The sequence below is a fragment of the Ictalurus furcatus genome, chromosome 3 (genome assembly GCF_023375685.1).
Source record: "Ictalurus furcatus strain D&B chromosome 3, Billie_1.0, whole genome shotgun sequence".
In the NCBI taxonomy this organism is placed as follows: domain Eukaryota; kingdom Metazoa; phylum Chordata; class Actinopteri; order Siluriformes; family Ictaluridae; genus Ictalurus; species Ictalurus furcatus.
This window is the reverse complement of record NC_071257.1, coordinates 20,644,911-20,662,332: the sequence shown is the minus strand read 5'-3', so window position 1 is coordinate 20,662,332 and position 17,422 is coordinate 20,644,911. Positions and strand designations below refer to the sequence as shown.

The 17,422-nt window shown below is 38.7% G+C and overlaps 1 protein-coding gene across 6 annotated transcripts in view; it reads left to right on the top strand.

The window, feature by feature from the left end:
* The window catches only part of tacc2 (transforming, acidic coiled-coil containing protein 2), a 49,012-nt gene that overhangs the window by 13,082 nt on the left and 18,508 nt on the right, over positions 1 to 17,422 (top strand). For all 6 annotated transcript variants that reach the window (XR_008385587.1, XM_053621334.1, XM_053621333.1 and 3 more), the window contains exon 4: positions 16,375 to 16,508. Coding sequence is in view for 5 of the 6 variants with exons in the window: in XM_053621334.1 (XP_053477309.1) it covers positions 16,375 to 16,508 (134 nt within the window). In the remaining variant the exon portion in view is untranslated. The remainder of the gene's footprint in view (positions 1 to 16,374; positions 16,509 to 17,422) is intronic.

The window sequence follows — 17,422 nt, the reverse complement described above, 5'->3', positions numbered from 1 at the left end:
ACACACTGCATCAAATTAGTCTGCATGGCTGTCGTCCCAGAAGGAAGCCTCTTCTAAAGATGATGCACAAGAAAGACCGCAAACAGTTTGCTGAAGACAAGCAGACTAAGGACATGGATTACTGGAACCATGTCCTGTGGTCTGATGAGACCAAGATAAACTTATTTGGTTCAGATGGTGTCAAGCGTGTGTGCCGGCAACCAGGTGAGGAGTACAAAGACAAGTGTGTGTTGTCTACAGTCAAGCATGGTGGTGGTAGTGTCATGGTCTGGGGCTGCATGAGTGCTGCCGGCACTGGGGAGCTACAGTTCATTGAGGGAACCATGAATGCCAACATGTACTGTGACATACTGAAGCAGAGCATGATCAGTATGCAGTATTCCAGCATGATAACGACCCCAAACACACCTCCAAGACAACCACTGCCTTGCTAAAGAAGCTGAGGGTGAAGTTGATGGACCGGCCAAGCATGTCTCCAGACCTAAACCCTATTGAGCATCTGTGGGGCATCCTCAAACGGAAGGTGGAGGAGCACAAGGTCTCTAACATCCACCAGCTCCGTGATGTCGTCATGGAGGAGTGCAAGAGGATTCCAGTGGCAACCTGTGAAGCTCTAGTTCACCAGAGCTTCACAGGTTGCCACTGGAATCCTCTTCCAAGAGGGAATCCCATGCCCAAGAGGGTTAAGGCAATGCTGGAAAATAATGGTGGCCACACAAAATATTGACACTTTGGGCCCAATTTGGACATTTTCACTTAGGGGTGTACTCACTTTTGTTGTCAGCGGTTTAGACATTAATGGCTGTGTGTTGAGTTACTTTGAGGGGACAGCAAATTGACACTGTTACACAAGCTGTACACTCACTACTTTACATTGTAGCTGAAATACATGAAACAAGATGTTTTATGCACACAATTAGGCAACCGCCTAACTCATATTATATTCAGATCTGTTGTGTGTGTGTGTGTGTGTGTGTATATATATATATATATATATATATATATATATATATATATATATATATATATACATACACACACACACACACAACAGATCTGAATATAATATGAGTTAGGCGGTTGCCTAATTGTGTGCATAAAACATCTTGTTTCATGTATTTCAGTACATCATCAGAATAAGAATGTCTGCTAAACTCCTAAGGACATTCCAATCTACCTCATATTAATTCGACATTGGCCCTGCTTTCAATATATGACGTACATACTGACTGTACAGAACTTATGCTTTTTGCCCATGATGATACACATTTCTGTCAACACAAAGTGGTATTAATATATAAAAATATATTAATATATTTACCTTTGAAAGCAGGATTAATATAACAAATCAATTGTAACTAGGGATGCACCGAATGTTCGGCAACTGAAATAAGTGAAAAGGCAGAATAAATTTGACCGAACAATGACGTGTTTGATGACGCGACCAAACAGCCTAGCAACCAGAGTGAGATGCGCGAATGTCACGACCTCGATGAGGGGGCGCGCGCATGCACGAGCTACGTGCACGAATTACGTGCTCTTCGGATGTTTACTGGGGACACGTGCGTTTATTTTGTTTCTGTCAGGTCGCGAGACATAAGGGAGTAGAGTACGGAAGCAGGTAAAGACGTACTTATTTAAGGGCAGGCAGACAAATCCAAATCGTAATCCAAAAAACGTAGTCAAGACAGGCAAAGGGACGGGCAATCGGCAAACAGGCATAAATGGGGCAAAGCAGGAATCCAAGTCGATCGGTCACAGAAAACAGGGTCAAAACACAAAACAAGAAACATGAACTAGTACTATGGACTGGGAGCGGAAAAACCAGCTAACTAAATCTATCAAGGGACATAACATTAACAACGTATCTAACTATACTATATCTACGATAATACTCCGCGAGGTGTACAGGGATGCGAGCAGTATATATCCCCAATATAATCAGCCGTATAGAACCGAATAGAACCATTTATCGCACTCTTGTCAATGCACTTTTTAATGCAATTTTTAGTTGTAGACTACAGAGTGTTACATTCTTTCAGCAGTCAGTTATAGGCCTAACATAGGCTATTCAAGGGGAGCTCAAAGGTGACCACATAAAAATATTTTTATTTTACTCATTTATTTATTTAAAGTTATATTGTGCCTTGTTGGTAGCCTATGCCTGCTGGAATGAAAAAAAAAATGTTCAGTGTTAAATAAATATTTTTAAATGATAGTTTTTGTAATTGATTTTTTTGTTTGAAAAGCAAGACAAAATAGTAAAAATTTTGACTATTTAATTTATGCAATGGTGAAAAAAATGGCAAAATAAATGGTAAAAACGCGAAAAAAAACGCGAAAAAACGTGTTCGTATTCGGCCTTCGGCCAAGTTTTTTATTATATTCAGTTTCGGCTTTGGCCAAGAATTTTCATTTCGGTGCATCCCTAATTGTAACCATTCAAATAAAGGAATGTGGTCTTCACAGCATGAATGAATGTTTTCCCAGCATGTTTTTAATACCCAAGAAACTATTAAAATTGCCTAAGAGGATAAGCATTTTACCCATTAAGAATGCAAAGATCTATGAATATGCACGAATATACAAGGTGGAATGCCCCCATGTCCTCTCACCATCCAAATTCCACCCTAACTTACATACACTATCCAATTGCTGATGTTATACTGCACTGTTGCACAGAGGAATGTGCAGTGCTGTGAAAAAGTATTTGCTCCATCCTGATTTCTTCTGTTCTTGTGTATATCTCATACTAAATTATTTCAGAAAGTAAAACAAAATTTAAGATAAAAAAAGGCAAGCTGAGTAAACACAAAATACAGTTTTTAAATATTAATGTTATATATTGAAGCAAAAAATTTATTCCATACCTACTGTGTGAAAATGTATTTGCCCCCATAATTACTAATTCCCCAAATCTATGAAACTGCATTCATAGTGCAACTGATTATGCAGCAAGACAATGATCGAAATCATAGGAGTAAGTCCACCTCTGAATGGTTAAAAAAAAAAGCAAAATTAAAGTTTTGGTGTGGCCTAGTCAAAGGCCTGACTATCACTAGCCAATGAGAGTAAATCGCTGTTAAGCCCGCCCACATGAGAGGTTTGTGCCAGAATGGCAAACATAAAGTTTTGGAGCGTAAATGAAAACTTTGAAAGCATAAATGAAAACTCTGGCAACACGTTAGCAAAAGGAAGCTTAGAAAACTGTTAACAAAGAATGCTGGTTATTTGAAGACAATGTTAAATTCTTTCCACTGAGTTCACTGTTTTCAGTTTCAGAGTCTTTTTCTTCTTTCTCGTTGCATATTTTTGTTTGTTTCTTGAAAAGTTACATTCAATACTTTTGGCACAATTTTAATTCCATAAATATTTGCCATACATTTAATATAAAATTGGTACAGGTACCGATCAAGTACCAATCTATATAATCCTACTAAGCCCAAAATTAGTTCATTGTTTAAAATTTATGGAAATGAATATGATATTTTTAAAGCTTTATAGCCGAGGAATAACAACCCAGGGTAAATATGCTAGGCTAAATGTGTTAAATCTATAAAACAATATAATTAGCTGAAAACACAAGAGAGAAAACTCAAGAAAAAAAATTATAGGACATTACCAATATTGGATGCGTAGGAATGAGCAAATATACAAACAACTACAAAAAAAAAAAAAAAAAAAAAAAATCTGCTTCCCAAGTTTTTTATTTGCCTTTGGAATGCTTTCAGATGCCTTCAGTAAATTAACTGAAGTCACTGTTTGTTCACATATCAGGCATTCAAACATTTCTACTGACATTAATGTTTCACAGCCCGCACACAAGAAAGACACAGATGAATGAGCTTTCTTAGTGAAACAGGAAAGCTTACTTCAATGTCAGCCTTTTCAGCCACTGCTTCTATAAACTCTATCATTATGTCTGCTGTAATCCTAGGCTTATCTCCTATTCCATCACAACAGTATGATGCGTTCCGTTTGCATGTAACAAAATTGGACAGGTAGAGTAGAACGGTTCTGCTGCAAAACCAGTTTTTGTGCAGTTTTTGGCTGAATTACTTTAAACTTTAATTGCTCCATTTCCTCTGAATATAGAAATATAGTTCACAGTTACAGCATATGTGAAGGCTCACGGTTTCTCCCTCCCTTTCTGAGTTACTTTGAGAGACTGCAGCAGCAGCATCTGTGTTCTTTATTGGTGCATTCTAGTTACAGTAGATGTCATTGAATTAACATTTGCTGAGCTTTTCTTTTCTCGTAAAGTTTTATTATTATTATATTGTTATTATTTTTAGCTTATGGGATGACTTTATGATTGGTTGCAAAGGATATTGGTGTTTCATATTAGAGATCTCTAGGGTTAGGTTAGGTTTAGGACACAGATTGGGATAAATTAATTCTGAGCAGGGCCAGTTGACCTTGGTTGTGGGTCAAGATTTAAGTGACTCTGTTCATTATTGAAGCACGGATGGCAGGAGCTTCAGTCAACACTGCTTAATTGGCTATATTTTAATATGAACAGTGACTAAAGTAATTTTCCATTTAGATCTATAGAAAACAATTGGAAACTGTGGTCAAAAGCACACATTCAATGACGGTGATGTTCATACATTAGTGTGATTATGTAAGGAAAAACAGAAGAGCAACCGATATTATCAAACTGTCAGCAAGAACAGTATCACAACTACATAGTTAAGGAGTTATTGTAAGGTTGCTGTTAATAAACCCTTCACAACTAAGTTGAATGCACATTTTAGAGTTCAGTGGTTCAAAAACTGTAATCGCTGGTCTACAAAGATGTGAAAAGTGATCTTGTCTGATGAGTCATCCTTCTCCATCTTCTCGACAAGTGGGCAAATGTAAATTTGGTGAACACCAAGATAACGGAATAAGCCTGAATTGCCGGAATTTGCCCATACACTGAGGGGAAACAAGGGCTCTGTTTGCTGACATAGTTTAGAGCGAAGGGTAATTTAAATCAGCACATCAATACAAAATTATTCTGATTGATCATCTTTTTTCTATGATGAAAAACATATATCCTGATGCGTGGCCACTTTCAGGATGACAAGTGACTGATTGGTTTGAATATGAAAATGGTATCATTCATATGCTATGGCCTTTACAGTCATCAGACCTGAACCCAGTTGAAAAACTATTTGAGAGAATATCTTTTGGAAGAATGTTCATCATTTTAGTACACATCCAGAGACTTGTGGAATCTATTTCAAAGTGCTTTGAAGCATTATATAAGTTTAATTTCTCCATGGTAGACGTTCTTGGTCTGTTCCTCTTATTTTGACAAGCTTGCTCTTGGGAAAGGTAGGTAAAACAGCAGGGAAGGGACGTGCCAAATTACTTTGTTTAGCTCATGCTTGGTGAGAAACCTTTATAGAAGTCTACACTTTGGTGTGTTCTTTATTTTGACAACAGAAATAAAGGTATTCCTATGTATGTTATTTTGTACCTTATTTGGTGTGCTGAACTTTCCCTTTACTTGTGTGTTTTACCAGAAACTATGCTATGATCATGACTCATTTACACAAGAAGGCCATGAACTACATTTTAACAATGTATAAATATAATATGTAACTGTATATTTCTATAGAAATTATTAGCATTATTAGTTTATTACTTTTATTTTCCGCTGGTCCACATTATGATTTATATTGTGATTTAAAAGGTGACAAATCAAAGGAAAAAACTATTTAATGCTGAGCAGGTCCAGTTGACCACGATTTCGGGTCAAGGTGACAAGAGAACAAATGTAGATGACTTTGAAAAAGGTTTCATTATTGGGGCATCGATGCAGGAGCTTCAGTTTCAAAGACTGCTGTTAGATTTCCACTCATCTCAGGAATCTCAGCTTTACGTCTCCAGATCTCCGTCATGCTTTCTTTAGCCTATTCTACAATTCTACAATTATTTACTTCTATTAACTTTTAGTTCTGTGCTGCTATGAGCTAGAAAGTGTGGTTTTCCTCGGAGCGTTTCAGATCTGGGGAGTCTAATGAACACACACTGACACATGCATGCTCACAGAGACGTCCGATTTATTCATTCAAAACAGAAGTATTTATACACATTGTACACATTGACAACAGCAGTGCGTGGACGGTTTCTACTGGTCCAGGTGTCAGAGAGATTTAGACAAAACACACAGCACATAGTCATGATACAGAACGAGTCCTGTGTCATGTTGACACGAAAATAAATTATTAGTATAATAAAGGATAGCAGTTGATCAGCTTATTTACAGAGGTAATGAAATGAATACAAGGTAATTAAATGAATACATTCATCATAGGTATTTGATAGCAGTTCATAATATAAGAGGGTACATGGTATAAGAGAATTTCCTTTCAACTGCAAAGGTGGATTTGTTTTAACAGGACCAGTGATAAAATTGATCTGCATTTAGATCAATGGAAAAGACATCAGTAAATATAGTTGGAAGTTGTGGTCAAAGTGCACATTCAATTGCCGTGATGTTTCATTTAACAGACCAGAGCCATGAACTAGTCTGATTGCCATTTCTTACATGAGGCATGAGAGATTTATGATATATGTTTACTTTGTTAGATCAGGTTTAAATTATATGAATGAAGATTTTCCTCATTATAGTTTAATATAGTGGAGTGCCAAAGATCTGTCTCTCCACAAAGTTAGTAAAGACTCCCAGTCCTAAAAGGCAATAGGTAGAGCTGGTCTTGTGTGAAAAGTTCTTTGTTCTGCTTTGCCATGAGCAGACAATAGATTTATAATCCTCATGTTTCAGATCCCTTCATCCTCCCAGTTTCCCATATCCACTGCTCCTTCACACTGTAAATCAATATAAAGTGTGTGGATTGGGCAGACTGGCGAGAGCTCCACTGTCTGCCCTGTAGGCAGTTATACTGTATCTTTCTTTAGTCTCTTATTCATTCTTCTGCTTTCTCTTTTTCCACTCTTATGAAGTAAAAATTCTAGTTCCCATATTTCATGTTGGTATAAGTTATATAGATCTGCAATACAGCCGGTCTCCTTCAGGACTGACAGAATTAATTTGCTGAAGGCAGTTAGCACAAGCTCTCGCATTGGTAAGCCCATCTTTCATTGTGTTGTCTTGGACAAGCAGGAGGATTCAGAATCATTATAAGGATAGAAAGTCATGATATTCTCTGGAAAAGTCATTTGTAAGTGAAGTTCCTATCAGGATTTATTGAGTTTGACATTAATTGTATCATAAATGTTCAGACAATATAAGTAATGAATGTGCTGTTTGGGCTTTAGTGCTTAAAACAATACGAAACTGAAATAGGGTCAGTCTTCATGAATAAACTAAAACACGCACACACATAGAAAGGGATCTTTCTAAGGGTCTATTATTGAACTCCTTTTTGTTTTCAGCTGCCTGTCTACTCCTGATGGAAGTTTCCATTTTTCCCTCATGAAAACTCACCAGCAGCTTCTTTATAACTCATGAAAAAAGTGCACAGTAAGAAGCAGTGAAAAGGAGATTAGGTTCTGTTTAATTTTAAATGTCAGGTGCAATTGTGCTTTGGATCGCGAGAGTGAGAGAATGAGGACGTGGTGGGGGATGTGTTACATAGCTTTGTGTGGGGTGCTCTATTGTTTACGTTCCATTCGCAGATAGGACACCAGGGGGCTGATAGATAGGGAAAAGCTGCCTGATTGTTTATACCTAACTAGCCCTGAGAGAGAGAGAGAGAGAGAGAGAGAGAGAGAGAGAGAGATGCAGGGGGGGGAGCTAACCAACATTAGCTTTGCTGAATGGTCAGTGCTTCAGAGAGGGGAGGTACTAGTGTGAAGTAGCATCATATCATCCTCCTTCCTCCTCTCTCTTATTCTCTGCATCTTTTATTTAATACCTTTGTACACTATTTCGCTCTTCTACCCTTGAAGCTCTGCTGTTGTCACGGATACAAGCAGGCCTCAGCCTCCTCCCCCTACCATGTAGAGACAGCATGTGAGAAGCGGATTATTGGATAGAGGAATCGGGAGACTCTGTGATGGGTAGATGCTGAGTCTGGCCACGCAGCCTGCCCCCGATGCCATCTTACCCTTGTTCATTTGACAGCGACAAGCAGACTCTGCGCTCCCCTTCCCCGTCACCCACCGTCTGGCGGAGGGGGAGGTGGAGAAGCAGGAGGTGCAGGAGGAGGACGGTGGAAAGGAGCAGGTGGAGGTGAAATTAGCCGAGAATGGGAGCAGTGGAGTCCACCGAGCAAGGACAGGTTCCCTGTCTGTTTCAGGAGCGTCCGGAGAGCATGTGAGTGAGGACAGAAAAGAAGAGAGGAAAGGAGAGGAAGGGGAGTTTCTTGAAGATCTCATTGTTGTCTCTTGTTATTGTTGTCATGAGAATATGCTGCGTAATGAACAGTTCACCTGTTCGGTTTGTCTTGTGTACATGCTCACTTTTGTATGTATGGATTCACTGAGCAGTGTTGTTGCGATAGCCAGATGGTCTCAGTGTAGATGTGTAAATGGTTATCAGTCAGGCATAGCGATTCAAGCATGCGATCTGAAACGAAGACAATGGTTTATTATTGTGGACCTTCCATGGTGGATGACGTCATGTTTGTACCCGTCATGTATGGCTGTGTTTACATCCAGGTAGAACATATATTGAATAGAGTGAATGTGGTCAGATCTGGTGGATAGGGGACTCTGTCTACCTTGGATATAGAGTGTGTTTTTGTGGGGGAATGGAGGGCAGTGCTGCATGGAGAAAGAGGACTGAGTGAGCTGGTGTTCCAATAGAAGGATAAAGTACATGAGAAGAAGGGGGGATGGTGACATGGCAGAAGAGAGAGTTATTTATGGCTCATACAGCAATGAGTATTTGAGAATAGGACAGCTAGGCGACTGTTACCTTTTTATAAGATACAAAAATGTACGTTGAGAAAATGTACCATATTCTCCACGTGATCATGATCTGGGGTTACCACACACACACACACACACACACACACACACACACACACAAAGAGCAATAATGCTCATTTTCTAGTGTTTGACCTATTGTCCTAAACTTTGGTCATAAACAAAAAATAATAAACAAAAAATGTGATGATTAAATCTCACACAATGGGCAAAGTGTGGAAAATTGTGTCAGCAGCTCTTTTGTCACTTTCTTTTAGGAAACAGGGGGATTGAATTCACATTTGAAAAATGGTTTTGAACATATGATAAGTGCTATTGTCTGTCACCGGTTTACCATGAAAAGGTGGAGGGTACAACTGTTGGTGTTTGCAATGCACATATTCAGAGAATATGAATTTCTTGATGGGGTCAAAATGTAGGTTGTTTGTGCCTTCATCTTTTGTCTAATGATTATTTTGTGGAACCACTATGCCAAGATAAATATTATTCAGCATTTTATGTGACTTTATTGGTTTAAGTTTATAGCTGTGGAGTATCTGACGGGTGGATGGTGGGATTGGTGAAGTCCTTTATGGGCACTTTATGCCACTTCAAATAAGAGTTAAGCACACCGTTTTGCATCAAAGAGTACAGTTCATCAAGTGATGATTAAGCTTTTTGTCTGCTTATGCAACCACTTCAAATGGTCCCATGTAATATTGTCATACCTTTTTTTTTTCTTCTTTTTAAAAAAAAATAAACTTCAGTAGACTTTACAGTGAATTTCATAAGGACCTTTGGAGTGTGAATATGGTTAACAATATTTGGATGTCAGTTTGACACAAAGCACTCAGTCAACAGCACAGAACCCTCATTATATATATATATATATATATATATATATATATATATATATATATATATATATATATATATATATATGAAATGTAATATGAATACTGTGAAACAAGTAAAATATATAAATGTTTATTCTGTTGTTGGTGTTGCTTACTCCTCGATGTCAAGTTCACAATGATTCTTGGATTGGTTGCAGAAAACGTCATCTCATCATGACTCTGTGGTTTATTTTCTAGAAAAATGACCGTTTATTTGGAACATGCTTCTTATACTTAAATGGAGTGGCTGATTCTGTGGTCATGGCTCTGTTTCTCCCAGACTCTGTTATCATCTGTAAATCAAGGCTACTGACAAGCGGTTAGGCACCACTTTGTTATTATAAGCGTGTGTATCTTTTAAACAGTCCTCTTTGTTTATGTAGAGATTGCTTACATGTAAAATGACTTACATGTAAGACTTACAGCACTATTTCTGGATTTCTTACGGTAGTTGAGGCGAAGAAAAACAAATCCTGTTAGAGGTTTTTGGACACATTCATTCACAATGTTTCAAGAAATGCTGCACAAAGAAAACTTGACCAAAACCAGGAAAACCAATTTCTTCCACTAGAGCTGTAATGTTTAGACATCTTTCTGCTAAACTAAAACAGTTAACTAGGCCTCTGTTTGGGACTTTTCCTGACTTCTTAGTATTGATTTCAAACCAAATGCCTAGAGCACGTAACTGTATTCAGTGCTGTCAAGCTTAAAAAGTACAACAGATACTAGATCCTTGATGATATATGATGTTTCATGACATTATAGTGAGACACAGATGGATCATGTGGGATTTGGTGGGTTGTGGCACTAATTCTTATTAACCACTATATTTCATGATCCATTTGGGATTACTGGCCAATGGGATGACTCATGAAATGGGATTTGATAAGCAGGACTAGAAATCAAGGCTACTGGCTGCTGGTGTTTGCATTTCAAATTCATTTTTTAGCATGAGATGAATGGCTGCAGGTTTTTGGGGCATGGCATGTAGAAGAAATGAAATATTGAAAGAGCAGAATTACTTCAGCACGAGGAGAGCTGGTGCATTACTGCATGCCGCAGAATGGAGATGGAAAGTAACTGTCTCAGGAATTCTGTTTATGTGCTAAGTATGCAATACTTTTCCTAAGTATTACAATCTCCCTATGGTTTGGCATTAGATTATTCCCCTGAGTTTCTGCATCTCATATAAACATGCACTACAGCCAGTGGACACATAAATCCAAAGCACAAAGAAAAGAGTAGTGAATGCTATTATGCAGGCTTGTCTATCATGTATTTGTTTTTATTTTAATTTAATTGTAATTCTGGTTGTTATAGTGCAGTAAATGTTTCATCTTCTTCTCATAACACAAATGAATATCCACCAGTTATTTCCTGCTTCTGATTTTCTCAGGAACAGACATTGGGAAAGGGAACACTTCGAGCACACAATAAAGGGAAGTGAAGGGTAACTGAATCACATTGCTAGCATTGCTGAGGAGAAGTAAACAGAGTTACTGGTTATTAGGGGGGAAGAGGATGTTTTTCAGGACTTATTTTATTTTACTCTGAAAGGTGTGAAAAAGAGAAACAGTTATCTAGTTTGGGGCTGAGAACTGAACCTAATAATGATGTACCAACCAAAACTGCTGTAAAGTGTATAGTTGTATACTGCTGAGTATTATATAATCAGCAGTATTTCCCCCCTCTGTTCCTGCCTGCTTTGTCTCCCCCTCTTGCCCTCTAAATATCATACAATGTAGTCTATTTCTGACTTTTCTTTTATAAATCACATTCCAGCATTCAGAAGAAATGTATCATTACTTCCTGTATTGTATTTTTTTGTTGTTTGATCTGAATTCTAAATAATTAGACTAGAGGATAGCCTAGCAGATACTAATAGAGTAGAATTATATGCTGCCATTCACATCCCTATCTAGTGACATATACAATGCAATATAAGATTCATTAGGAATCATGTAATGAACCTCCTAGTCATTAGTTTATCATATTTGTTTATTTTTTCCTAGCCTGTAGGTGTGGAACACTCATCCTCCTCTTTCAGCAGAATAGGTCTTCTCAGACAGCACACTCATACACAGAAATGGCTGGGACACACTGGCAAGCACAGGGTCGGTGCTGACGTATATGTGTGCCAGGGATTCTGGCTGTTTCCATGCAGACAGTGCTGGCTGTATCTGTCTTTCTGTTTCCTTCCCTTTTGTCTCCTTCTGCTTGCTGCCGATGTTTCGTTCTTCTTCCCTTTATCCTGTATTTTTCGCCCATGTTGTCAACAGTGCAGGGAGTTTCCGTTGTCTTTCACTGAAGCAGTAGTTATTTAGTGTCATAACAGCAGTTATTTCAGTTCCTTCCAAATGAGCAGGAAATAATAGCAGTAAAACCGTTTGTTCTCTGGGTTCTCGTCAAAGCATTGCTTCATTCGAAATTGCAGTGCAGCAAAAATGGCTTTAAAAACACTCAGGGGAAGCATATGCTTGGTATTACAGCACTGCAACTCATATGTTCTGTGGATATTTGAGAAATAAATTAGCACTTTACATAACCATACACTGACAGGACCACTTTTTGTGCATTTCTGTTTACTGTGATAAATGTAACCAATTAAAGATGTGCGATTATATGTGTGCACATTTGAGAGAAAGAAAAAGGAAAGGCTCAGCCAAGATTTTGTGTAAGCTATCGATGTGTGCCCAGGGAAGCATATGGCCTGAGACATAGTTGCCATGGCAACAGTCTGTTTGCAAGGCTATGGTAAAATTTCCCTACAAAGAACAGAGGTGGGTGGAATAAACTGATCACCCCATTAGTTTTGTCAACTACTAATACTAATATGAGTTTAGTAGCCTCATACTGCCCATACCCAAAACAAACAAACAAAAAATGCTTTGGAAAGCTTGAGAGTGATATCTACTAGACAGGTAGCAGAATGAATTATATAATTGTACAGAAAACATCATTCTTTATCAAGTTTTATTCTGGAGTTATAGGATGTAGTTCCTTAGCAAACAGTCATTGTTTTTCCAACCCACTAGATCATCATTGGTGCTCCTCCTCCATAGAGATAAAAAGGTTTAAACTCCCACTTTGGCTTTGGCATTGACCACCCTGAGTGATGCTTAGCTCTCTACACTTTATTCATTGATTTCCACCGTCACTGATCCAGCATCTCACATTAGAAACACACTTAAACCATGTGTATTGTAAGTGGACACAGATGTTCCTAAATCCCCCATGGCTTTGTTCACACTGACAGAGTGCACACACAGCAGGTGGGCTTGTGCCATTGAACATGAGTGAAAGCCCTTAGCATGAGCTGGATCAATATACATACTTTTCACCTCAGATAGTCTATGTAGCTGCCTATGGGTTTGGCACTGTGTTGTGGTAAGTGTAGTCACAGATTATAAGAGCTGTCTGATACTAACCCTGCTTTCTGCCCTCTTGTGTGCATTCAGTATGGTTCTGCTCCCAGTTTGGTTCTACTGCTGTAGTCATGAATGTTCATCACAGTGATGCTCTTTTCCTTCTCAACTAGGTTGGCTGTTTTTACAGTCAATATTTCCTCAATCAGCCTTGGGTCAGACTGCTCAAGACTGTTCTGGAATATTGATGGAAGATAAAGGCTAAAGCGTTGTGTGTTCTCTTTACACCTAGAGCTGCACAATAATAGCTAAATGAAAGATCTTTGGTCAAGATTGAAGTCAAGATTTGATATTGCTCATACTATTATTCAGTCAAGTTTTATTGTACTTTAGCGTTTTAAAGAGAAAATTTAAGAGAAATGATTGATCACACACTATAAGCCTATACCTCTTCATAATGTGGCATGGTGGCACAGAGGATAGAGTTGAACCTTCACAGCTCCAGGGTCTGATCCTGAACTCGGGTTACTATCTGTGTAGAGTTTTGCATGTTCTTTCCTTGTCTGCGTGGATTTCCTCTGGGTTTTCTGGTTTCCTCCCACTGTCCAAAAACATGCAGGTAGGCGGATTGGCTAAGTTAATTGTTTCATTTTGGATTTGTGTGTGTATTGTGCCCCGTGATTAATTGGTGTCCCATTTGGGATGAATTTTGTCTTGTGCCCAGATTTCCCAGGATAGTCTCCGGATCCACTGTGACCCTGACCAGTGGTTACTGATGATGAATGAATAAATGAATGAATTTCTTAACATCTTTAAATCACAATCACAAATGGGATTCACTTCACTTTGTTTCTACAGTTGATTATGTTTATTTGATTGAGGAATTCAAATTGATTAATTGTGCAGGTACAGATAGAAGAAGAAAACACACATGTGCATGCCTAATCTGTATGTTAGATCAGTACTTGGGCTTTTGAGTGTAATTTGAATACATTTATTAGATTTAAGTACAGCAAGAAAAGATGGGGTAAGGTGATAAGAAGGTGAATGTGCAGTGCAGAGGAAACAGGCTTAGAAAGGACTACTACACTGTTACACATTACACTAACTACTTAGACAGAAGACCTGTTTCTCTGCCTTTTACAAATGTTTGAATTATTACAGTATATTTGCTGCAGATAGAATCGTGAACCTGATTCACTGCTCAGCATGAAGGCAAGGGGATGCTGAGAAGAGTGAGGGAGTGTGAGAGAGAGAGCGAGAGAGTGCGAGAGAGAGAGGAAGGATGGGGTGGGGGTGGGGATGCGGGTGGGAGGGGAAAAGGCAGACAGTGAGGAGTGCAGAGAATGAGAGAAACAGGCAAGAGAGAGGGAGGCTGGGAGCCTGTAGGTGGTGATTATCTGTCTCTTTTGGAAAACCCCACTAAAGGAAATGCTATAGGATGAGCCTATAAGAACAGCCAGTGTGTGAGCTGTGCTGTAGCAGAGAGGAGAATGGGAAGAAGGCTTGTATGAGGAGTGAGGAGCATAGCTCACTGACAGAGCAGCTGGAGTGTTTCTGCATTTGCAAGTGTGTACCTAGTGGTGGTGATGGCCATGAATGCATGGCATACTCTGTCCCCATTGCAGTGGGCACGATGGGGCTGGGATACATTGCTGGGGGGCTCTGGCAAAGGGGACGAGGGAGACCCTACACTTGGACTTCTCCAGCGCCTCACCTGGAGCTCCAGAAGCAACTATATGATCAAGGCTGGTAGCGGGCCGGTGAGGCAGAGGTGAGAGATGCTGTCAAGCACTGAGACGAAATAGTCGGACACCGATGCAGGGAGATTGGGTGGGGTCTGCAAATCGGGAAAAATGTTGCGGACTTGAATCACAATGATTGTACTTGAATGAATAATCCACTGAGAATTTTTAACTGCCTAGTCTGTGTACCTATGTGTGCCTATGTCAGATAATCTGCCTGTATATTCATCTTAAAGTCCTGATTACACAGACATTAAGATATTTTGCACTAATGATTAGCACTAAAATGGCATTTAGAAAGGCTTTTTAAGTAGGTTAATGCTTATTGTGGCATATTGTATATGTGAAAGTGGTTAGTTTGTGTGTATGGATTGACTGTTGTGAGAAAAAATAGAAAGAAAGGGGGAGGCAGAGGCAGGGCTGCATGTCAGAGCCATGGTGTCCATCATTTTACAGCAGATTCAGCGCTTTGATTTCCAGCTGTAGCCCAACATTCCTCCAGCGATAGAAAAAACATGCTGCAAAGTGTGTGCCATAAATGAACAGGCCGCTAAATGCATTCTAATGTCTCTCCATGTGGTCTCAGAGTGTGATGGTGATGGGAGCAGTGCTGATATCCTGCAGTGCTACTTCCTCATGACGTGAAATACAAAAGCTTATAAATAGAGCTGACTATATAAACTATATGCATCACATGGGATGCATATATATTTGCTTATTTAAAAACGTGAATTTATATTTCAAAATCTGAAATGCTTCCTAAGTCAAATGAGTATCAGTGTGCAATAATGATGTTCACTATTGTATATTCTCTATACAAATGACTGTCAAGAGTCCAGTCACCACCACTCATTACTTTAAATATGCAGATGATACTGCCATTCTTGCATTGCTTAATAAGGACAATGATTCTTTTTTCCGGTTCTTATGTATGGTGCCATTTGTTTTTTCCATATGCTAACATTTACCAATAAGAACAAACTCTTGAAGATAACTAATTTAACGAGAAAAAATATTGGTATTCCCACCCCTAATTTATCAGACTGTGTCATTTCATATACGCTCCGGAAGGCACATAAAATTTTAAATGATCCAGACCACCCACTTTATCAATATTTCAACCCCCTTCCTTCTGGCTGCAGGTATAGACTACCCATGTGCAGAAAGGCCAGCTATGGTAGGAGTTTTGTTCATATATTGCTATACATATATTGCTATATATTGCTATTCATATATTGCTATACGAGCGTTAAACAATAGGTAATCAGACATAGTGATGCCATCCTATGCTCTGGCATTTGTTTTATGATCCTGATTTTTTCTTTTTGTTCCCTTCCCCCCTCTATGCCTGTGATTGTTTATGATGGTTTATATGTATGGTGTTGTTGTGTTTATGTTTTTCTATGCACCCACGGTGGAAAAAAATTTCCTCTCTGAACTATGTATCTCAGCGCAGTATTATATAATTGACTATCTCTCTGTTTTTCCCTTGGTTTGTTTTAGGAGCTCAGACTCTGATGGCACGTTTGAGACTCCTGAATCCACCACCCCAGTGAAGACCGCGGCCCCTCCACTTCCCTCAGACAAGCAGCCGGAGCCTATCACAGTCACACAGCCCCTGATCCCCACAGACACAGGTAATCACTGACAAACACAATCACCATTACAGCTGGCCAAAGATGGAGACTTATCTATCAACATGATCATCATTTTTCTGCCTGTGTTTATATACTGGATATTTGTTAACTGTTTACAAAGTGTGCATGGTTTCTGATACATTTATTATGTTTTCCATCACAACCAAGAAAAGTACTATTTAACAGAACAAACCTCATTGTAGACTATTACATACAAAAAATACCACAGACACAATACCAAACACTTCACAAGTGTTTACATGGATTATGTGTATTTTTGTAAGATATAAAATCTTTCTTTGTGTTTTATTTATTTATTTTTATTTTTAGACAAAGAGGTTGGCCACGCAGGCCCTCTAGAGGAGATCAGAAATAGTGAAGACAATTTAGATGAGCAGAGTGGCCACATGTAAGAATGTCAGTGTTTATCTGGAGCTTAACTGCATGGAATTAGACTTGACATGACTTTTGGTGTATAAGCAGAGATTAAATGAAATTATTAAGTGCAATATAATTGCAGCTTTTTTTTAAAATCAGCTACAATGTAGGCAGGCTTTAATATCATTTTTATTCCTTATCATAGCAGAACAGAAAGACATGTACACAGTATACACTCAGATACAAAATTGTCAGATACTTTGAACATGAACAGAATACTAAACTTATACTGTATACACACACACACACACACAATACACATAGATAGGAAAGTGTATGAAATCAACAGGCAGTGCACTAGAGGGCACAATACAGTAAGACAGACAGGTTTTGCACACACAGTGTGTGTAACAGAGCATTGAGTGAAACATTGAATCGAAACTATAGTTTAATAATAATATTTATACACTTTAGGTTTTATGGATAGTTGATGGTTCAAAATGTTCAAAAGGGGGTCTTCATCAGGGGTTCTACAA